Source organism: Sminthopsis crassicaudata, chromosome 4 (genome assembly GCF_048593235.1).
Source record: "Sminthopsis crassicaudata isolate SCR6 chromosome 4, ASM4859323v1, whole genome shotgun sequence".
NCBI classification, from domain to species: domain Eukaryota; kingdom Metazoa; phylum Chordata; class Mammalia; order Dasyuromorphia; family Dasyuridae; genus Sminthopsis; species Sminthopsis crassicaudata.
The window spans coordinates 409,888,895-409,913,427 of NC_133620.1; the positions used below are offsets into that span (position 1 = coordinate 409,888,895).

Below are 24,533 nucleotides of genomic sequence, written 5' to 3' on the forward strand. Positions count from 1 at the left end.
AAGAATCCTGCTGTGCTGAAATTCAAGATTTATTTTTTTTATTTACTGATTTATTAATTAAGCTACTGCATTTGCCTTGTTTTTAGATTATGTAATTTTAGTTGTTAATAAATGGAATGCCTAAAAATGATTAAATCTAACTTCTTAACTGCTATTCTAATATGATTATTATTTCTTAGAAAAAATTACAGACATTTATGATGCTAATGTTGAAAAGTGAAAAACATATTTCATTTTAGTATGTGTTTTACCATTCCATCTAAACAAGTGACCTGTTGTACTTCATAAAGACATTTTTGAAGGTATCTGAAATACTAAATCACAGAATTACATTTTAGGACATTCTTTCTAATATAATATAATCTATACAGTAAACAACATTTGTTCCCTTTTTCATTGGGATATGGTATTTGTTATTGACAAATGGAGAAATAAAGATCAATTTGGAAATTATGATATGATTAACTGGTTGGTATAACTTGACTAGGCACATATGGATTGTTTTGTTTTACATTCCTAAGCTGTATCTCATATTCTCCTAATTAATTTTCTCCTTTTTTTTTTTTTTTGGCTACCATTTCACAATATGTAAAAGTTACTTTGCATTATTTTTTTTGTTTTGTTTTAAGGTATTTACATCTCTACTCAATTTAAAATAAATTTATACACATCATAGTAGAATTAGAGTTATTGAAAGTGTTGCTATATCCAATCAGTAAGTACATACAAGTAGTTTCCTAAATTTTTTTGCCATTTTAAAAAATTATATATATATATATATACATATATATATATATATATATATAGGCAATAGATCATCAATTAGTAGTCATTTATGAAGTCCCATATTTTATGCTAAATAATGAACAAAGAAAGGCAGACATACTGTTTCATTCTTCACATTTAAATTGAGGAAACAACATGCTAATGACCATTTATATACAAACTACCTTTCATTTACAGGATAAATAATCTCTGAGGGAAGGTAACCCAGTAGAATTTTGATCAATGTCACTCTGTTGTGATACTTTCAGATTTATATTTACTGTTATTTATAAGTCATGGACAAATATTTAAACTCCAGATTAGACAGATAGGAAATAGTAGATAAAACCCAAAAGCTATTCTGCCAATAGATAAATGAGTAGTCAGAATATAATAACAAAAATTACAAAAGGATATGATCATATGCTGAGCAGAACGATAGAGCATAAATGGTTGGCAGTCCGCATCTATGGAGGTAATATCCATATTGATGAAATCATAGTGCTATTGAAGGATTCGAGCAAAACTATCATAAAGAATGATTGTGACTGATTGTACATATTATGTAACTTGTGAGCAGGTATATTCCAGTTCTTTAAAGGAATTAAAGGAAATTAAATTGTGTGTATTGATAGTGTTTAAAAAATATTGATAATTTGAAAGATGTAGATCTATGCTATAATCTTCAGAACGATAATAGCAAACATTTATATAGCATTCTGAAGTTTAGAAAATGTTTAAATGACATTATATGGTATTCTTTACCACAGATCTATGAACTAAATATAACAAGTATTATCTTCCTTTTGCTAGCAAGTACTATCTTCCTTTTGCAGATGAAGAAAATGTTTCTCACAGAGATTAATTGATTTGCCCATGGTCTCACATAGGGTTAGGTCTCTACTATTTCAATTATAGAGCCATTACCATCCCATTCACTTCTTATATTTCTTGTTCTAATTACTTTAGAATATTTCATGTGACTAAATGAGTTAAGAATGCATTTGAGTTTGAAATAATATTGATTTTTTTCTTGTTTCAGGGTAGTATCCACATTCCATTCCTTGCTGGTTGGTTCTTTTTGCCTGTATATTTTATTTTTTGATGAAGGTTCTATAGCTGATCCCCTTTGGTAAGATATTTCTCTAAATGGTTTGATTTTATTTATGCTTGAAAGGAATGTTTATTTATAAGATGATCTCATTTACCTTGAAAATATAAAAGGGTTTCTGTTAATACCCATTTATTGTTTAGTTTTAGGAGAATATACATGTGCCTATTATAGTGTTTATGGCAATTATTCTCTTTCATAAAGATGATGAGGTCACTGATTTGAAAATAAATAATAGTTAGCTTTTGTGTATTAATCCCAAATAAGAAAGATATAGTAAGTATGCACCTATAATACTAAGATCTTTCTCTTCCACACACATACTGAACAAACCTTGGTTCTAACTAGGACAAGAAAATCTTGTTAGAAAAAATCTTGTTGTTCACTCATTTCAGTCATGTTCAGCTCTTTGTGACACTCTTTAGGGTTTTCTTGTCAAAGATCCTGGATTTTCTTCTAAAGCTTATTTTACAGATCAAGAAACTGAGGCAAACAGGATACTTAACTTACTCAGGGTCACACAGCTATTAAGTTTCTGAGGATAGATTTAAACTGAGGTCTTCCTGTCTTCAGGCCCCACACTCAGTCCACTGAGCTATCTCTATTTTGATTCAATCATTAAAGATTTGTCTTATTGTTTGACATTAGGGACAAAAATACTTTAATATGCAATAGGGAGTATACCTATGATTTTATTGATATAGGGTACCTCTGGAACAGAAGACTCCCTTTTAAAGTGTAATTTGTTATCTTCTTGGCATGAATAATTTTTCAGTACTGCCTTAGAGGTTAAGTGTTTTGCTCAGGATCCCTTAGCTGGTGAGTATTAGAGACTTGAACTCAGGCATTCTTGATTGTAACCCCTATTCAGAAATTTGAGCTTGAATAAAATTTTAAGTGTAATATGATCAAGGGTAGCAAGATTCCATTGAGTCATTACTTTTCAAACTAGTAAATAATATTCTAGTAATGAGTATACTCTAGTACTCTAGTAAGAAAGTAATTAGAGTGATGTTTGTCCTTGGATTCATATCTTGCCTTTGACACATTTTAAAAAAAATTTTTATTTGAAAAAACAGTAAGAAAAACAATACAAAGCAAAATAAAGCAAAAACAAAACAAAGGAGAACATTGTTATGTGCCCAGGAGAACATCAGGGAGGATTCATAATATATAACAAGTTACCAAATCAAGAAATTATATATATTAGTAGAAGAAATTACATTCACTAATGTCCATTTTTCTTTATTTCCTGTGCACCTTATTTACTTTATTTTTCACCCTTTTCATTCCCCCCATCACCCTCAAGCAAGCTACAATTAAGAAAAGATATATTTATTTATAAAAATGTAGATATGTATATAGTCACCCCCCACTCCCACATACACATATACATCTTTCCTACCACTGCTGACTATTTAAACTCTGCTCCTTTACTTGCTTTGCTATTAATTAACCTCCTGTCCACCCAAGGATCAATTCCTTGTCTTCTTCCCTCACCCTTTGCTTCCCCATCCACCCATCCCTCCCTACTTATTTCTTTATAAACTTTGAAGGAACTTTGGAGGATGCTATTCTCTTTGTAGTATATATGTAATGTTGCCAATTGAACCCATTCCTGATGTGAGTAGGTTTACAGAACTACAAGCCCTCCTTCCCCTTTTATTGCCTCTGAGTCTATTCTTCTGCACTATGTTTACCTTTTCTCTGCCAACTTTCTTTTGAGTATTGTTGATGTGAATCTTAAAGTGCAGTATACATTTCCCATGTAAAAATAACATAAACACTTTGACTGTGTTTAAGTAGTTTGTCCATGTTGAGTTCCTTAAAACTGACCTTTGTTATTGGCTCTTATAATATTAAATTTTCTGTTAATTGTAGATTTGATTGATAGAAAGTCCTGAAAATCTCTAAGTTTTTTAAAGGTTCATTTTTTTGTCCTTCAAAATTATAGGTAATTTTGCTGGATATGATATTTTTGGCTACAGATCTAGTTCTTTTGAATGTTGATAGACATGATTCCAGGACCTACATGCAGTCTTTTATTGTGGCTGCTGCTAAGTCCTGTACAATTTTAATTGTAGCTCCAGTGTATTTGAGTTGTTTTTTTTCTTTTTTTTTGCAAACTTTTCTCTTTGATCTGGGAGTTTTGAAATTTGGCAGTAATATCCCTATGTCTCTTTGAGGTGGTGATTGATGAATTTTTTTTCATTTCTACTTTCTCTTCTTTTTCTGTCACTCCACTACAGTTTTCTTGGATTATTTCCTGCATTATTGTTGACACTAATTGTTAAGCAATTCTCTGTGCCTCAGGCAGTTTTTTAGAATTTATCTCCCAAGGTGTAGGTGTCAGCATGGTGGTGAGGGTCCAACATTAGCAAAAATCACCAATCATTCACTCCAGTAGTAAACTTAAGCTGAAATTTAGTTTCTATTTGTGAATTATTTGATTTAAATCAGTAAGACTGAGAGGCATGCATTAGCACAAGAGCATTACATTTAAGAAGCAAGACACCTGGGTTCTAGTCTCCCTTCCAATATTTCCAGCTGTATGGTCATAAAATTCCTTAGCTATAACAGTGCTTTATCTACCTCAAAGCAAGGGCACTAGATTGTTTCTTCTAGTTCTGGAGTTTTGATTATTAGATTTTTTTTTAGCATAAAACAGAATTTGTATTTCAGAAATCCAGTTAGAGTTTTTACAACTACAGCAGTTAGAAACAGCTTGATTTAATAGTACAGTGATGAATAGTAGGGTGCTATGTGACTTCTGTAGAAAGACATTATCTATTGATAAAACAAGGGCCATCTAGGTACAATAGATTGTATTAGACCCAGAGTCAGGAAAACTCATCTTTTTGAGTTCAGATATGCCTCAGATATTTAATAGATGTGTGGCCCCAAGGAAGTCACTTAATCCTATTTGCCTTAGTTTCCTTCTCTATAAAATGAGCTGGAGAAGGAAATGGCAAACTACTCCAGAATCTTTGCCAAGAAAAGCCCAAATGGGGTCACAAAGAGTTGGACATGACTGAAAGTCCAGAACAAAATTCGCTTAGCTAAAAGTTACATTTTTGGTTAGTTGTTGTCAGATTGCACTATAGTACTTAGTCCTGTGTTCTACATACTTATATAGACACTTAATGCTTATTGTCATTTGATATAATTAATTGAGGGAACTAATTTGTTATACTGGGCTCTTAGCTATCCTTTGGAGCTCAGAATAATCACCACTCTCACTTAATCTCTACTAACATAGCTATTCCAGCACGACTGTTTGGAACAATGATGAGTCCAGGGTCTTACAACTTTCCTATGTTGTGTCTGTTTTGAGAGGGGATGAGTAAGAAGAGCTATATTCCCAATTTAGAGGATGGTACAATACCTAGAATTTTGGCCCTGGAATCAGGAAGACATTCATCTTAGACCCTTAAATGCTATAGAAACCTGAATAAGTAATAACTTTTGCCCCAGTTTCCTCATCTGTAAAGTGAAGATAATAATAGCATCTCCCTCTCAGGGTTACTGAGAAGAAAAAATGGTAATATTTGTAAAGTGCAAATATAGTACATATAGATGTTCATTATCACCACCAACTACTTAGTCTGAACCTCTCAGAGCTGATTATTTGTGCTAATGGAAACTTTGGGCACTTGGCTTAGGCCTACAAGAGACTCCTTACCGAAAAAGTGACCTAAAGCACATTTCTATCAAATTTCATTCTTTTGGGTTAATTTGAAGGAATTCTCAAAGTTGTCAAAAGGGGTTATATTTGAGATATCCTATGAACAATGCATTCCTTTTAGAGTTCACAGTTTGGCTGGAATATTTTAAAATCTTTTAAATGACATTTCAGGCACTGTGTCAAGGTAAAATATTAAAACAGTACATAGAAAACAGTGATTTTCCAAATGATGGTATAACAAAATTTCAAAATATTTAAACCATGGAAACACAAATAAATGTGCTGAATGATCTCTTACAAGACCTGCACCAAAAAAATCCCCAACTTGGATGGTAAACACTAAAACTTTATTTTCATGTTTGTTCACCAGGGGTGATGCTTCACTTGTTCAAGTGAATCTTGCCATTGCTTCAGGCTACCTCCTCTCTGGTAATTATGTATTATAGTTAAATCATGATTATGAGCAATAAATACAAACTTGATTTATATTTCTATAATTGTGTTATAAAGAAATAGAGCCATATTTGAGTTCCTTTATGTTAGCCATGCATTTTAAGAAATGTGACAAAAAATTTGTCCTTTGATTATGTAATATGAAATCTTTCCCTCTTTGCCTCAAAGCAAAAGTCTCAAACAGCATGTATCTGGTCTCTTTCACTTTTGGTATTGTCAAAATCCTTTTTGTGGGTTTTCATTCTGGCTAGTAATTTTTTTCTGCATTTGCAGATTTAATATACCTTTTGTGATTATATTAATTATTTTAAAATAAAAATATCACAAATTATTCCCCCATATCTTTTAAAATAGACTATTGAAAAATATTAAGTTTCTTATCCTAAATCCTTTATATCCGAAAATGTTCACAGAGGAATTTTAGGGTATTTTGACCTTTTCACTGTATTTCTATTTTATAATTAAATCTTTTGATAACTATTAAACTTGAAAAAATAGCCTAGATGCGCTTTTCATAATATTTTTCTTTGATTACTTTAGATCACAAATTCAAATTTAAATGAAAGATCAAATATTAAATAGCTTTTTCCACTTAATTACATATCTCTAAATCAGATGGATTGTATTTTCCCACCTGGAACAGGATAGACACCCCTAGTAGCTATTTGCTTTAACTTGCTTCTAGAAAGTAATAAAACTGGACTCATTGTAGCAAAAAAGCATTTGCCTTCACTGACTGTGTCTAATTCTGTATTCTATATATTCTATGTGCATCTCCCAGCATTTAATAATTTTTCTCATTTTGATTTGACATGTCTTGCTGATCAAGCACAGGTAACAAGTCATTTTGAGCAAGTCTGAAGTGGTGCAAGTTTTTTATGCATCCAATCCCTCATTTTGATCATTTTTTTCCTTTTTACAGATATGTTTCTTATCATTTTATATTGGAAAGTGATAGGTGATAAGTTTTTTATCATTCACCATTCAGCAGCTTTATATGCATACTACTTTGTACTGGTGAGTACCATATATTACAATAGTCTAATAATCAGACAAGATTGGGAATAGTGATTAAGGGTGGATATTGATCTAAACATACAACTCTAGAATTTACAAAAAAAAAAAAAGAATAGTTTAAGAATACTGAAATCACCTTAATGAAAATTCCACAATGTTGATAAGCTTGAATTTTAGTATTATGTACATAACAGGATTTGTGAATTTATGAATATGTCTATTTCAGCATATGTATGTATATATATGTGTTTCTGTCTATCTATCTGTCGATCTGAGTTTCTGAGCATTGTATATATCTAAATAAACTCTGAGAAAAATTGGTGTATACATTTTCCTGAAATTTTATTCAGAAAACTTTAAGACTTTTTAGAGACCTGACTATGTGCTATGTGCTATTGTTGGTAGTTCTGATAATTTACAATTATTTATGATGACATAGATCCAGGCATTTGCAGATTTCTATAAAATAGTTCATCATTCTCACTTAATAACGTACTTATGGTAGATATCTTAATTCTGGAATTTTTTGGATTCCTAGAGCTTTATCTGAGTTCTAGGATTGAATGAGCAAATTAAGGTTATTTTTATCAAAAGGGACTAAAGTAAGATAAGAAATCTTATTTTTATTTCATATAAAAATTATTCTTCCAAATATAAATGATATTAATAACATTTCTATGCCTGCTCCATAAATGCATAAGTGCATATAAATACAAAATAAATTTAGAAACAATGAATATATCTAAGATTTGTACAAAACCAACATGGCAAGATATGCTCTCTGTTTTTACTTTTAAAGCTTAAATGTGAATATTGCCTTTTTAACCCTATTTCCCTCCCTCCCCCTTGTTTTATGAATGAATGTTCATTCTGTATCATAATAGATTTTTCCTTTTTTAGATTTTATTTTCTACCATAGAATTTCATAAAACTTTAAATGAAGGAATGTTAGTAACTGTTAAGATGGGTTTTGGTGTTTTGTTTTTGGGTTTTTTTTATTTTATTTTTTTTAACAGAAATGCATAGTAGAAAAGTTCTTGGTATTTTTATTTCTAGCTGTCACTAACATAAGATACCATATTGACTTAAATTTCTGCTCTAGCAGAAAACTCTTCATTCTTTTGGTGGTAGGCCAGAATGAGAATGTCATTTTGTTATTTTATATGTAGTGTTATTTTTTTCAGTACCTAATAATGAATTCAATTTTATAATTTCTGTATATTGCACAATATAATATAAATAAGAAAAAATATAGGCACATTTTTCAGAAAGACTGAATGTATATGTATGTGTAACAAGTTAAGGAAAATATATTTTCTGAACACAACTCAGTAATAACATATGCTATGGAAACAACATGACCCAATGAAAAAATATATTTTTGAGTGTAAAATCATATGAATATTTTATGAATCTCTGTTCACTCATGATCACTCTTACAAATCACAGGCTTGACAAATGATGATTTTGCATGAACTTGCATGTTGAATTCTTTTTGTACCTTATTCTTTGCCTTTTTTGTTAAACAAAAATAAATGGATGTTAGAGTCCAATTTTCAATTACCTTATTTTTCTTATTAAATAATATTCATGAATAAAAATTAGATTTAGTTTTAGTGGTCATTTAGTGTGTTGATATATTAAGGTTCTAGCTCATTGATTTAATGTACCATATATTAATAAAAGTGAATCTGTTATGAAATCTAAAAGAAAAAATTTAGAAATATTAAAATTTCAAATATTTGATAACTCTCAAACTTAAAAATGTAACAAAAGTACATCTATTTGTCAAAATTCATGCGGGTAAGATGGAAGAATTATTTTGTAGCTTCTGTGTTGAAATTTCTGAATCTTAGGCCTCAGAAAGCTGGTATACTGATCTAATTTCCATTTTAAGAAAATTATCAATTTGATACCTTGTCGTGTTTATGATTAAGGTTTTTATAATAAGTTTTCTTTCTAAAATAAAGTTTATTTTTGAGCTCATTTAGAATTTCATCTTCAAGAAGCAAAGACTAGGTCGCTGTTGACCTTAATTTGCTTCCAATAAGAAGAATTTTTTTCCACGTTAGACAACTTCAAGGGAAAACAAAGAAATGCATATTTAAACATTCCTACATAAAAATAAAATCCACATAGTGTTTTTGAGCTATCCTTTAGTTTGGGGGAGGTAGGAAACTTTATTTTCAAATTGTTGCTTTAATATCTTGAATAAAGATTGAGAATTCAGAATAGAATTTTCCCTCTATCCATCAAATTTACTGGATTAAACAGTAGCTACAACAACTAATTATTAACCTGAACATAAGCATAGTGGTTTGAAACTTCTTTTTTGTGGTTAAAAGGATTTTTTTCTGTCCTCAAATAGCAAAATGCTACAATTCTCTGATGATTCAATAACTTCTCTTTTGATAACTTACTAAAGTAAAACTTTGTAGGGTAATCTGTTGCCTAGAAGGGAAATGAATCTATTTATCTTAGGTATTTTTTTTTAAAGAGTATATCCAATGTTGTGGATAGACTGCAAACTTTTGACACAGTTTCTTGAGTAGGAGTAGAACTCAGATGTCTTTGGTAGCTTTTTAATATTCTTTTATGGGGATAATAATAGTAATAGTAATTATAATTATTATTGTTAATGTTTATGTAGCATATTACAGTTTACAGAGTACTTTGCTTTATCTCATTTGATCCTCACAAAAGCCTCTTGAGGTAGGCACTACAGATATTTTATTTCTCCTTGTTTTGCGCATGAGGAAACTCAGATTCTTCAGATGCCATGTCCATGCTTATGTAGCTAATTCTGGGCATAAGAAAAACTGGTATCTTCCTGCTTCCTATTCTAATAGTCTGCTCATGATGCTAGCTTATTGGTGTTCCTTCCTGCTGTTTTGCTTTACTTTCTCATGAGGTGTAGTTCCTGCCACATCTATAGTTGTAGTATGTTTTGTTAGCTCTCTCATGCTTCAGGATTGAATTGAATAACAGTGAGGATCCTACCTTCTTCCTACTCCCCCAGGCAATGTTATCATGACTCATCCTCTACCAGGGTGGATTTTGGCTTCTCTCTCCCTCATAAAATTGCCTTGGTCTATGTCATCATTGATTGATCTGGTCTGCTTGATCATCCCATATAAGTAATACCTTAAATGAAAAGTGGAGCTCCTAGGTTGTTCCTGCTGTAACTTAGGACTTTAAACTCATGTATCTGAAAAATAAGGTGCCACTAGTGTAATAATTGTTGTTTATATGTAGCATTTATAATAATTTTCTTATGAGAAAATTTGTTTAGCATTCTCAACTGAGAAGCTCAGAACCATACCTTAGTCCCCCATCTCTCACCCTGAAATGCTAAGCAGTCAAATTATATCCCCACATGGAGGATGTTTGTTTCTGCAGCAGGGGTTGAAATGAGGCATGGCTCATAGGCTGGGAAGGTGGAGAAGTCCTCTTAGCAAGGCTAAGAAATCTGAGGAGGAAGTGCTTGGGAGGAAATGAGGGAGATTGATTTCTCTTGGTTCTTCCATTTACTTATCTCACTTCCCCCATAACTAATGACCATCTTTCAGCAGTATCTCTTTTTTTTGGTCTTTTCCTTTTCCAAGATTCTCTTGGCCATGAAAATTTTAGTCTTGGGAATAGAGTAGCAAGATAGCACATTTATGTTGCAGAAAGAAGGGAAGGATTTTCAGACTCTAAAATGACTTTGTTTGCTTGCTTAATTAGTTTCCTTCCTCCTCTCCCCCTTCTTCATTTCCTTCTTTATTTCCAGGGAAACGAGGTTAGAGAGAATATTTTTTTTGGTAGCCCAGATTAGATAATAATAGGAGAGAAGGGTATGTAAGGGCTATAAACTCACCAGTCCAAACATTGGGGCCTGGCCATAGTTCCTTTAGAGCAGGGGTCTTCAAACTTTTTAAATAGGGGGCCAGTTCACTGTCCCTCAGACTGTTGGAGGGCCGGACTATAGTAAAAATAAGAAAATCCAAATTATTTCATCATTGTATCAGTACTAATCCATTTTTTTGTTCTTTCTAATAAGTTTCTTTATTTCTGCTATCTTTATTTCTACTTCAAAACGTGATCTACTGCTTTCTTGTCCCTAATACTATCTTACACCAATGAAAGTTTTTAATACTATATTTATATACACTTAAAAATAATGTATTTATACTCATGGGATGCTTGGTTTCTTTTTTGTTAGCAGCCTATTTGCATGAGCTTCTTAAATCTGTTAATTCTGTGTATTTGTGATGTATGTGGTTGTGTATATAGTGAACTGTATGTTCTGAATGAGCGGTTCATTTTCCTAGTGCTCAATTTGCTGAGAAAAATATCTCAGTAATCCTTTCAGGTTTTTTATAGTTCTAGAAGAACAGTAAAGTAGCTATATTTTGTCTGAAAACCCACCTTAATTATGACACTAGTTATAAAGTGGAATTTTTTCTCTGTCTTGGGATGTCATCTGAAGAGGTTCATCTACTCTTAGACTATAACTAATTTTTGGTTGAAACAACAAAATGAAGCTGCAGTGTGAAAGAGTGATTTATAAAGAAAAAGACATTTACTTAGCTTCCCCCACCCCTTCATTCCTCCCTATCCTTCCTTAGGCTGAGATGTGAAGCTAAGATAGCTATCTGTAAATTTAATGTATTTCTTCTTACCTTTCTGGGGTTAAGTGAACTAATGAAATATTTTAGTATTTTAGTCAGGATCAGATACATATCATTTAACAAGAATAAATAATTGTAAACAAGAGGAGCTAGTTAATGATTTATTTTACCTTTTGGATACCTAGAATTTTAGATCTGGGAAAGGAGTTTAAAATATTTTTCTACCACCCTTATTTCATAGAAACAATCAAGAAGCTTGATGCTTTATGGGGTTAAAAGCCTTCAGAATCATAAAGTTAAGTAGCAAATAGTTGGAACTAGAACCTGCTTTAAGTACCAGGCCCTTGTTCTTTGCATCTGTGTCAAGTTACTTTTATTATCATTGGCATTAAAAACAAGATTTACTTTGTATTAGACATCAGTGGTGGCAATTAGATTTTTTTCTACTTCTTTGTAACTTGTTTTTGTTAAAATATCCAGAAAATTTTAAAACATTAGTTTATGGAGATTTAAAGGGGGAATCTAGTCAGACTAGTGAAATCTTGTAGTTATTTCATGAGAATATATATGCTTTCATGAAAATGTGATTCCATTAGAACTTAGTAGATAGATCTTATTTTCTAAATAATGAATGGTCTAAGTCTAAGAGTCTAAATAACCAACTTGTCCATGATCAATTAGCTAGTAAGTGTATGATGTGGGATTTGAACCTAGATATTCCTTTCTCCAAGGTCAACATTTTCTATCCATTACCTCAAGTATTAGGTTACAACATCTAGTGCTCCTTGGAATATTAAGGAAGCCATTTCCTATTTAGAGTAGGGGTGCGATTGAAGAGAATGGGAGAATTTGGGAGTAGTCTTTGAATTAAACTTTATAAGATGGATAGAAGATTTGGCAGAGTTGGGGAAGGAAGTCACTAACTAGACTGTAAGAGACAGCAGCTAGAAGGAGAGAGTAGTATGGTCTTGCTGGAATGAGTTCACCCAATTCAACAACTAAGTACTTACTATGTGTGAGACAATATGCTAGGTGTGGGAAATACAGACACAATTTTAAAAAATTCTTTTATTCTTGATCTTACATTTTTTTATTGGATACAACATAGAAACATAATATAATCATTTGAATAGGAAGGAGATGATACCTGAGGTGAAACTTGGAGACAAGGGGAGGGAAGATTATATTATAGGCTTGGAAAGCAGTCTATGTAAAAAGACATAGAGGTGGGAAGTAGAGTTCTAAGTTCATGGACTAGCAAATAAACCTGTTTAGCTAGAACAACAATTGGTGTATTGTGCAACAAAAGTAGCAAGAGTATCCTGGAGCCAGATGGAGAAAGACTTTAAATGCCATGCTGATGAATTGTTTTTTTTCCCTAAAGGCAAAAGTAGGAAGAGTCATTAAAGTTTCTTGAATAGGGGAAGTGCCATAGTCAGACCTGTGAGTTAGGAATATTACTTTGGCCTCTCTAAAGGGGATAGCTTGTTAAGGGGAGATACTAGAGATGAGACTTACTGGGAGGGAGGTCATTATAATAGTCTAGGCAAAAGATGACTGAGGGTTCTCGAGATGTGATGGTGACAGTGATTAGAGAAAAGGGGCAAGATACAAGAGATCTTCTGGAGGTAAAATTGACAAGATTTAGCAATTGATAAAATATGGGAATGAGAGCAAGAGATGAATGCAGGATGGTTCACAAATTTGAATCGTGGTGATTGGAAGGATAGTGGTATCCAAATGTCAGGGTCCTAGCTCTGAGAACAGGGATCATGTGATTAAATACTGAGACATACTTCATCCAATCAGTCCCATTCAGTAGTTGTATTTAATCAACATCAAAAATAACACCCATTTTCTCAAGACAAAATAAAGTAGGATAAGTACAGGGAATTAAATTAAAAATGGAATTATGGAAAATAAATGAAGAGAGTGAGGATCTTGGGAAAAGATGAAACTCGAGGAATATAAGCTATAAGGAATATAAATACATCACACAAGCACTGATGTGGAATTATTTTACTGGAAGATATTAGTGGAAGGAACATTAGCAATAGAAAAAACAAAACCTAGAAAATATCCCACTTTTCTCTTTCCATTCTCTCTTCTTTTCTTCCTCCTTCTTTTCACCTTTCTCCCTGGAAAGAGGAAGAGATGAAGAGCCAGCATAATGAGATAGATTATTTAGAGATAGGAGGAAAAAAGTTTGGAAGCAGTGGAGGACAAATCAAGAAGGAACAATTATGGACTTATTGAAAACTGTGAAGAATGAAAAAATCTGACAACATATATCATTAAATCATACAAGAATATTTCATTTCTCAGAAACAATGGAAATAAGGGAAAGATTAGTTAGAATTTACAAATGTTAAAATGAAAACATTCAAGATTCACTTCAGGCATGCTGTTATAAACTTTTAAGACTTCATTGACAAGAAGATAATGCTATAAGCAATGTGGGTGAGAGACTTAGGATCTTGTACATAGAGTCGGAAAAGGACCTTACTGGCTATCTAATCTAAAACCCTCATTTTATTTCCCCCATCTTAAAATACTCATTAGCATTCAAGTGAGAATTAATAGAAACTGAAGAATGATGGTTTAAAGAAAGTTAAGAAACAAAACTTAATTCCTAAATCAATTTCCTAAAAAACTAAGCATTTCTTTTAAAATAAAAGATGGACATATAAAAATCAAGATGGTTTTGAGAAACAATTCATAGAAAAAAAACTTTAGCTCAGTTCTGTTTTGCTTTAAAAACAAAACAGGAATACTAAGGATCTTAGAATTACTTAACAGCTTAAAAGAATAAATTAAAAGAATCTCTGGGACAAACTCAGATTGCTTAGTCCTTTGATCAATAAATATTTACAACTTCAGATTTCAGTGCATAGTCGACTAAACATATAACAATGAAATTGATTTGATAAGTACTAAGTGATGGAAGATGAAAAAAGGAAAATGAAGACTGAATTCTCTTTAAATATTATGTGGAAAATGGATGTTACAGAGAGTGACAGGGAGAAAGTCAGAAGAAGAAGGGTTGAAAAAAGGTATAATTTCTAGTCTTAATCCAGAAGATAAGCTGGGAGGAATAACATTTATGCTATACATATATTTTTCTTAGAGCTAAGAATATTAAAATAAGGTTTTGTTAAATATGGGGAAAGAGTCATATTAATGAAATAAGAACATTGTTAAATTATTAATTCTGGTAGAAATAAATAAATAAAGAATTGCAGAGAAGTCAAATTTATCACTTATAATTGAATGTGAATGGGTAATCCCCCAATAAAAAGGGAAAAAAAGCTGATTATATAATATGTTTCATATAGGAAAGTTTACTATGAAAGGATATATATGAGTATAAAATTATGAAGCAGAATAAATTTGTCATATAAAGCTAATTTAGGAAAGCCTAGAATTATAGTAGGGTAAATACACATATTAAAGAGAAAAAAAATCCATCCTCTGACGATTATTACCAATTTGTATGACTTTGAATAAGTTGCTTAAAATCTGGACCTTTATTTCCTTATTTTCTCACTAAAATCATTGGTCAAACTAAATGACCTCTGTCCATTTCAGTGCTGGATCTCTTATCTTATGATCATATGTTATATATAAGTAAAAGAATATTCCTAATATTAAACATATGTAAACCTAATTATATATAGAAAGCAAATCTATAAAGGCAAAATTTATTGATTTATAAAGAAATTTTGGGAATTTCAACATTACATATTTGAGAAATGTTAACTGTTGGGGTTTTACCACACCACTTGTTGCAGTCTCACTGGAAACCGAAAGTTTCTTACCGTGCGCTTCTAGCTTCCACCAGCCTTCGGACGTCTCGCTTCGGAGACAGGAGCGGGGAATAAGCAAACAGAGAGCCAACATGTAGCAGAGCTGTTCTTTATTGTCTGCTCCCCAAAATGTCTCCCCGAGCCGTTGCTGTTCCCTACTTTTATATAGAATCTTCTTGGACCCTCCCCGATTCCTCCCTTTGTGGGCAGGGCCAGCTCCTTTAGCAATGCCTAGCCGTTTTTCTCCTTATATGGCCAGGCAACTCATAGTTCCACGCATCTACTGACACGTAGCTCTATTAGTCTACCTGGAACCACATCCTGGAGATGACTGACATTAGGGCGGCTCCCTTCCGCACAGGGGGATCAGTTCCAGGTCCATTACAGTTAACATTACAATAATGGAATAGGTTTATTAAAATAATAAACATATATCCTTGAAGAGTATATTTTAAAAACTGGACTTGATAAATAACATGAAAAAGAAATGGGAGAGGTGGATAATATACTTTTATCAAATGCATGTAATATACACAAAATAGATTGTTTTAGGTTGCAACAAAGTTTATAGATAAAAATAGTACTTATATTTGTGAATCATAATGTAATATATGTGATAAACACATATAAAAGCCTACATGAAAACAAAAAAAATTGACTTGGTAAATAATGTTTAGATTAAAGGAAAAAAATTAAAAACAATAGTAAATTGTTTTAAAAGTAACAAAAATAGAAATATATACAAATTTATGGAATGAAGCTAAAGTTTTTAGTTGTAGGCAAAGCATAGCGCAAAATGGAATTTTGCCACAATGTAAATCAGTGAGATTTTCAATATAAAATTGATATAAGATGATAAAAGTCTAGTCTATGAGAAGTCATTTAAATTTTTCCTTTAAAATAGTAAATATACTTTGGAGTTAACCAGTTCTGTGTCCCACAACTGAATTAGTTAGTAATTCTCAGGATTGTTTTAGAAGATGGAGACTGGAGAGTATGTCTTTGAGATCAAGAAATACTTTAAATTCATGGTTTTAGATAACAGGGTCTCCACTGAATAATTTTTTCTTACCTTGTCTTTGACAAAGGATATTAGCCTTTCAGTGTTTTTAGTACCAGTCTCCTCTAGTCCAGTAGGTATTAGCAATTAGGCATTATGTTTATATTTTAAGCATAGTATATTTCTCCTCTGTGAGAATTTGGATGATTTAGAATGGGAATTTTTTTTTGGAAGTCTGATAGTGTTTTGAATCTAGCAATTATATTTACTTTTTAGTCAGAGTCTACTTTGTTTTCCCGTGCAGAGTTTTACAGAGACTATGATTGATGTATGATCTCAAGTAGGGTCACTTGACCTGATTTTATTGGCTTTAGTAAATTAGACTAGGTTATGAGCTAAAAAAAATGCTAGTATAGCCAGTTTAGCTCAGATTGCTTGTAAATATATTATATAAAATGTAGGAATATATTGTATATATTATGTAAAAGTCATAATGAGATATTATTATTCCCAGATTCTGAGGATTAGAAAAGTCAAGTGAGCTGTCCATGCTGATACAACTAGGAACTGCTAGAGGCAGGATTTGAACCCAAGTTTTATACTCTAAGTCCTTATGTATATATGTACACACAAATATAAATATTTTTAAAAACATGAAAATGAAATCAGTACAGTTCCATTGTGTTCTCAGGTGTTACATGTATTGGTTAAACATTGTATCGGCTATAATGCTGAGAGAGAGAGAGAGAGAGAGAGAGAGAGAGAGAGAGAGAGAGAGAGACAGACACAGACACAGACACAGACACAGACACAGACATTGGTGGGTGGGGGGAGGAGGGAAAGAGAGAGACATAATGATGAAATTGTAGAAAGGATTTGATCATCATATAAGGATGAGATTACATGATTTGTAAGATCCTTACCAACACAATGATTCTAATTTTATGAATAATCTTTATCCTATTAAGGATAGCATGCCAATATATGATGATCACACACACACACACACACACACACACACACACACACACACACACACACACCCCTCTTTGTAAATGATCCTCTTTATCAACTTCAACCAAATATGATTAAAAAAAACAAACCCAAGAGGCTAAAAATAATTTTTGCTTCGGCTGGCTCAGTGTCAGAATATGGATTGTATTTACCATAAAATGCTTGGACAGTGGGAACATAGCCACTTGATCATTGGTCATTTGAATGCTTCTGAGAATAATAATGTGAGAGCCTTAGTATTTTTCTTCTCAGTAATCTAATTAGTGCCTGACATGAGAGAATGAAGGAATCCTGTTAATTTTGTGTCACTGTTTTGGAAAAAATAGAAAAGAGAAAATTTTATCTGTGGAATATTCATTTTGACAAATTCACTGCTTTACTTGGTTTTGCTGGAAAACACAGAATGGACATCCTGTTTTATTCTGAACAATGACTATTATTACTCCATGCTCAATTTGGAGTCATAGGGTTCATTTCCCAGATCTTTGTACATGGAATATTCAGCCTCTCTGGGCTTCTATTTCCCCTTGTATAAAGCGAGAGAGATGGAACAGATGGTCTTCACCTCTAAAAAAGCTCCTAAAAATAAAATGAAAGTTTTCAGTATGGAGAGACCCAAATAATCATTGTTATATGCTGGTAAAATAGTGCATATTTCTTCTCTTGGTAAAGATTGAAAAAAATACTTTTAAGTGTTTGTATCACTTTTTAATTCAATTTAATTCAGTCTTCTATTTCCCAAGTAAATTTCCACTCTTGCATATGAAAAAATACTTTAAATGTTTGTATCAAAAAGTAAGTTTTAATTTTGAATCTCTCCTTGGTTTCAGTTTTTTTTTGAATTCTTAACTTTGGGTTTACAAAAGCATATTTTATAAAACTTACTCATTCCTTTTCAAATCACTTGTTGACCTTTTCCAGAAATTAAACATTTACCTTTTTTTATGATTGTACCTTCTATTTTTTAAAATCTACATAAGTCATTTCTCCCAATTTTCATACTAATGTAGGTTGAAAGCAAATAATTTGTAAGTTTTTGTAAGTCTGTAATACATTTCATAGTATACAATAAGCTTTATAAAGAAATATCTATTGTTTTGTGATTTATTTACTCAAAAATATATATGTATATATGTATACACACAAATACAAATATTTTTTAAAACATGAAAATGAAATCAGTACAGTTCCATTGTGTTCTCAGATGTTATATGTATTGGTTAAACATGCACTTTCTCCCTAGATTTTACATGTTTAGATTGAAAAAAAAGATATTAGACTCCTGCTATAGGACAGAATCTTAAAACCATGTTCTAGAAGTAGAATAATAATTTATTTTATGAAAGTATTTTTTCTCAAAAGTGTCAGTTACTTCAAGCCCTTGAGGGAAATGTTGAAGTTATAAATTGAAACTAGAACTAAACTGTCAAAGCAAAAATATAGTAAAAAAATTAAAATGTTAAGCAGACTAAAGCTGAAAGAGAAGGGAAAAACTAAGTGTAATATGTCAAGTTGCAAAAAAAGAAAGGAGGAAGAATGAAAAAAAGATAAACCATAATGTTATTGAAATTGTGAGAAGTGATAAGAAGTGACAGTAAAAATTGAAATGTGGTCCATGAAATTGCAGCATCAAAGTAAAAATGAATGCAATAAAAATTTCAAGCCATTATGGAAAACTTTTGAAAAAGATAATTTTTCATAATAAAATTTTAAATTAGTTTTATTAGGTCATGAGTTTCAATTTTATGTAAAGTAGAAGTAATCTTTAAAAGAGCAAAATCAAGAGATTGTAAACATTTTATAACTCTTCTGTGTTTTATAGTTGAGAAATTATTTAAATATTTGCGTTTGCTAGGTGGTCATTAGCTTTTTAATTGCTTCATGTAGATTACAGGCAAAATATTGATAATAACAGCTGGCATATATCTCTAAAAAGTTTTCCAAAATGTTTTACATTTGTGATCTTATTTTAGCCTCACAATAATCTTGTAGGCTATTATTATTATCATCAACATTATTATTATTATTATTATCTTCTATTAAATGTGTGAAGAGCCTGAGATCTAGAGAGGTTATATAGTTTGTCTAGTAAATATCAAAAGCAGGATCCTAGGCTGGTCCTTCCTGTCTTTAGCTTTCTTCACTGTCCCATGCTATTGCCTCCCATTCTAAGTCTCATCAGAATATATGTTCAGTTCAGCAAAGGTATTTAAAATTACTACATCCACAGTACTGTGCTTGATGCTAGAGATAATACATGGTTGAATATCATGTAAAGTAGGGTGTGATGAGGGTAGAGGAGGGATGCTAAGAGTGCTCTAGAAAAAAATTGAGGCAGGAGAACAGTTTCATCTGGATTGATAGAGCTCCATTTTGAAGGGGAAAAAACCTCTTAATTTATAAATATGAGCAATAAGAATCACATTCAGTATTATCTAAGATGCCATATGTAAGTGACCTGGCTTTTAAGATAATGGCATTTGGAGAAGAATAGTTGAAAAAATAGAATATCCCTGCATTTACCTCCTGTATGCATGGTACTCTGCTAGAAATTGATTGAGTGTATAAATCAGAAATCAAGCCTGCTTTCATACAACTTGTATATTAGAAGGTAGGGACATAATGCATTCAGTAACAAACACTTTGACAAGTGTAGGATAACTAGTGAAATAAATACATTATTAATAATAGGTATGCAGAATACTAATGGGAATTCAGAGAAAGGAAAAGATCATCCACAACTGGGAGACTTAGTATTAGGATTTGTCAGGTAAATGACATGAGCTGGATAAAGCTTCAGAAGCAGAGATGAAAGTTGTTAGTAAAGAACTCTGTACTAAAGATAATTTCATAATAAAATGTTTAATTAGTTTTACTAGGTCATATATTTTTAATTTTGTGTAAAACAGAAGAAGTAATCTTTAAAAAATCAAAACCACAATAGTAGAAACATTTTGCAACTGTTTTACAGTTGAGAAATTATTTAAATATTTGAGAGGGCTTTTACTTTTCTCAAATGTGCATAGTAGTGGACATACCTTTGCCACAGTTAGCAGATAGCAAGTATAGATTGGGCATAGTGCAGGAGAGTTAGAACTGAGAAATAAACCTAGGACATTCCCCTGAGTAAGTTAAACATAACAATAGATCAAAATAAGTGGTCACATAATTTCGTATTTTTTTATAAATTTTTTTCCTGTGCATTTATTTGGCAAGCATTCCATATTTATTTTATTAAGGATATTGCTCCTTCCCCTTTAAATCTTACACTAGCTGGACAATTTGCTGAGATTATAAATTTTATGAATTACATTGTTTTATTTTTAAGTTAAATGAATAATTTTTTTAAATTAAAAAGACAACGATGAACTCATATCTTCATTAAGTATATGTTTCACATAGCTAATGATAATGTCTTTTAGTTATTCATGCTTGAAAAAGTCTAATAACTTATTAGACCTGTATTGCTATCATAACTATGCTTCACCATTTACCTTGAGATGAGGGATCATACTCCAGGAGGAAATAACATCTCTTACCATTGCCCTGAAAGTTTAGCTCCTTAGTGTGACAGCAGGAAGAAAATACCTAATTTGGAGAAATACTTCTCTTTTAATTAACTCTCTGACATCTCTGTATAGAAAAATATTGCAAAGGAAAAAGAAAAAAATTCTAGAACAGAATGATGCATTTTACTGCTTAAATTAACTTGCTATTTTTAGCTTAACCACAAACTGTCCTGCAGCATATATCTAACTTGCTTGTTTGTACTTTACTCAGCCTGTTGTTAATAATGTAAGTTACACTCAAAAATTTACCCTAGTTTTTTTTTTCTAAAATTTTGATTGTTAACTGCTTTTTATATAAAGACCTCATTTTTTTCTCCCCAATTTAATATCCCTTTTACTTATATACTCTTTGGTCTTGCGATACCTCCAAATTAGAAGATAGTTTTAAATTTTTGAAGCCTTTCAAAATTTTTAAATTTTTTTCAAGTTCAAAAAATTCATGATTTTAACTTGTTACCTAATCAATTTCTTCACTACATTAAAATCAAGATACTTTTACTTGCCTTTAAGGGAAGAGTTTAGGCAGAAAGAAAAGAATTCAGGTGGACTTGTAACAATATGCGACTTTTGGAGAGTTTCCTGATTACTGCAAAGGAAATACTCTTTGCAGCATGTCTGTGATCAAATACGACAAAGCAGCATAGAGTGGTATGTAGGTGACTGGACTTACAGTCTAGAGCACCTGGATTCAAATCCCTCATGAGGAACTACCTGTCTGATGCTGTGTAAGATTTTTAACCTTTTTGGAATTCACTTTTTTCATCCCCCAAATTAATAAGGAAGGAGGTAGACTTGATGGCTCTTAGGTCTCTCTCTTGTCCCTCCAAATCTATAATCCCACGAAAGTTATTTTATATTCTAATAAGAATTTTGTCTCTTGGTCAAAAAAAATTGAAACAGGAGTGGGGGAGAGGGAGACACAACTTGTTATTGTATCATTCTTCCCACTATCAAAGTTTCCTTCATCAATACAGACAAACAAATCATCATGATTTATAATCAGGATTACTTGGGTTGATAAAAGGTTATGTAACTTGTCTGTGGTCAGAGTATATACCAGAGGCTGAACTAAGTTCTTTCTACTAACTAAAGCCAGCTCTATATCCATAAGGTCACACTGCTGCTTTAATTAAAATTTATTTTAATTTATTGGAGAAATTTTGAATAATCTGTAAGTGGTACCTAGAAAGAAATGTTACATTTTGCTATTATTTTTGCTTTGTATGAATTAGAAAATGACAAGTATGTCCTTTTATAGAAACAGAGAATCTCATAGTTTGAAGGAAACTTGGAGGTCACTTTGTATCTGTTGGGGATTTATGATGTTCCTAACCAGCAATCATCTATCTTCTCCTTGAAGATTTCCTGTAATGAGCAATTCAGCAATTCCCAGGTTAACCCATTTCATTTTTGTATTGCTTTAATTATTAAGAAGGAGAGAGTGCTAAATTTGAAATCAGTGGGCTGATTTAAAATCCTCTTTCCAAAAACCACCCTGAAAAGCAATACAATATACTAGCTTTGTGGCTTTGAGTAGTTTCTTACCCTCTTGTGCCTTAGGGTTCTCTCATCTAAAAATCAGGGTGTTGGACTCTGTCCTCAGAAATCCCTTTCAGCCCAAAGTCAGTAATCTTATGTTTGATCTTATATTGAGCCTCTGAATCTTCTTCCCATTGCTTCTCTTTTTTCTCTTTGGGTGTAGATATAGTAATTCCAATGCTGCTTCTTTCTACATGACAGACTTTCGAATACTGAAGATAGCTATCATGTCAGCAAACAAAATAACAGATAATTATTAAGTACCTATTATGTTCAGTGCATTGTATGAGATGATAGGGAAGCCATAAGGTTTAGGTGAGACATTAAGGACTCATCTTGAAGAAGCTAGTGCAGGAGGAAGCTATAGCATGCCAGCACCGATATAAGGTAAGGCATTCCAGGGCATAGTAAGGGCATCAGTCAGTTACAAAACAAAAGACTGTGTCTCATCCAAGACTTGATCTTCTGCAGACTGAACATCCCTAATATCTTCAATCAGTCATTTGATGTAACTTTGATTACCCTTTTATGACTTTCAACATGAATTGTCAGTACCTTTAAAAACAGAACCCAATACTTCAACAGGGGGCTGAGCATGTAAAATTTCTCAGAGCTACAAAAATGTTCTCTTCCCCCTTTTGCCTAACATTGTTATCTCTTTTGGCTGCTGTATCATGCTGTTGAATTTAATTAATTTAATTCAATTTAGTCCACTAAAATTCTTGAGTCTTCATAGGAATTGTTATTCAGGCAGCAGTATCTTGCATGTTGTGCTTATGCAATTGACTTTATAAAAAATGTTTCTTTTGAACTACGAGACAAGCACATTTCCCTCTACAAAGATCAGGAAAAAAGATATTTACATTTTCTTGGTCTCGATTTTAAAAGTGACAAAAAGATCATTTCTATACATGTCACAAAATCCCAAAAGCAGACTCTATAAGATACTGTGAGTTTCTATTTCATACTGCTTTTAAAAAACAACAACATAGAATGTTAAATTCTATACTTTGAAAAATGTCCTGCTTGTTTGTACTTCCTTCTGCTCATTTAAAGAAAAATTCAGTGTCTTCTTTGGCAACATTATTGCTAATCTCTCCCTTCTGATTATTTGTATCCTCCTTCCATTAAGAAAAGAGAAAAGGGGAGGAAAAGTAGAAAACACTTACAGCAATCCACACAGAAAGCAGGACCAGTATGCACCTCGTGTCTATTACCTCTGTTAGTGTAACAGTCTTAATATTGTTTCTTTGGAGGTATGGTTGGTTATTGCTTTGGTCAGAGTTCTTAAATCTTTCCATGTTATTTTTCTTTACAATGTTACTGTTCTGTTGAAATTGTTTTCCTAGTTCTATTTGCTTCATTTTGTATCAGTTTATACTTTTCTGGATTCTCTGAAATAATCTTTCATTTCATATAGAACATAAAATGCCATTATAGCCACAACTTGTTCAGCCATTCCCAAGTTGTCTAAGAAGCCATTTAAAATATCTCCTGAGATCTCCTTAGTATATCGCCATCAGAGATACCATGGGAGATGTTTTCACATGCCTTGACAAAATTCAACAAGCACCTCCTCTGAAAAAGTGTCATGCTTGGGAATGGGCATTTTGTTGTAGTTTAGTTGTTTCATTTGTGTCCAACTATTTGTAATTCCCTTTAGTGTCCTGGCAAAGATATTAGAGTGGTTTGTCATTTTCTTCTCTAACTCATTTCACAGATGAGGAAAATGAGGCAAACAGGGATAAGTGATCTAATTAGGATCACAGGAAGTATCTGAGACCAAATTTAAACTCAGGAAGACTTCCTGACTCTATGTTGCCACCTACCTGCCCTGGTATTGGCAATAAATGTAAAATGGCACATTTCGTGCCCCCAAGCTGATAGCACAGATATTCTCTTTAACATTCTTTTGATCTATCAGGATATACTTTAATAGATTCATTATCTTTCATCAGTGT

At 32.0% G+C, this 24,533-nt stretch overlaps 1 protein-coding gene across 1 annotated transcript in view; it reads left to right on the plus strand.

Moving 5' to 3' along the window:
• The window catches only part of TLCD4 (TLC domain containing 4), a 73,106-nt gene that overhangs the window by 38,253 nt on the left and 10,320 nt on the right, over window positions 1–24,533 (plus strand). Inside the window, exons 4-6 of the mRNA XM_074262751.1 lie at window positions 1,808–1,897; window positions 5,932–5,990; window positions 6,937–7,031. Coding sequence (XP_074118852.1) covers window positions 1,808–1,897; window positions 5,932–5,990; window positions 6,937–7,031 — 244 coding nt within the window. The remainder of the gene's footprint in view (window positions 1–1,807; window positions 1,898–5,931; window positions 5,991–6,936; window positions 7,032–24,533) is intronic.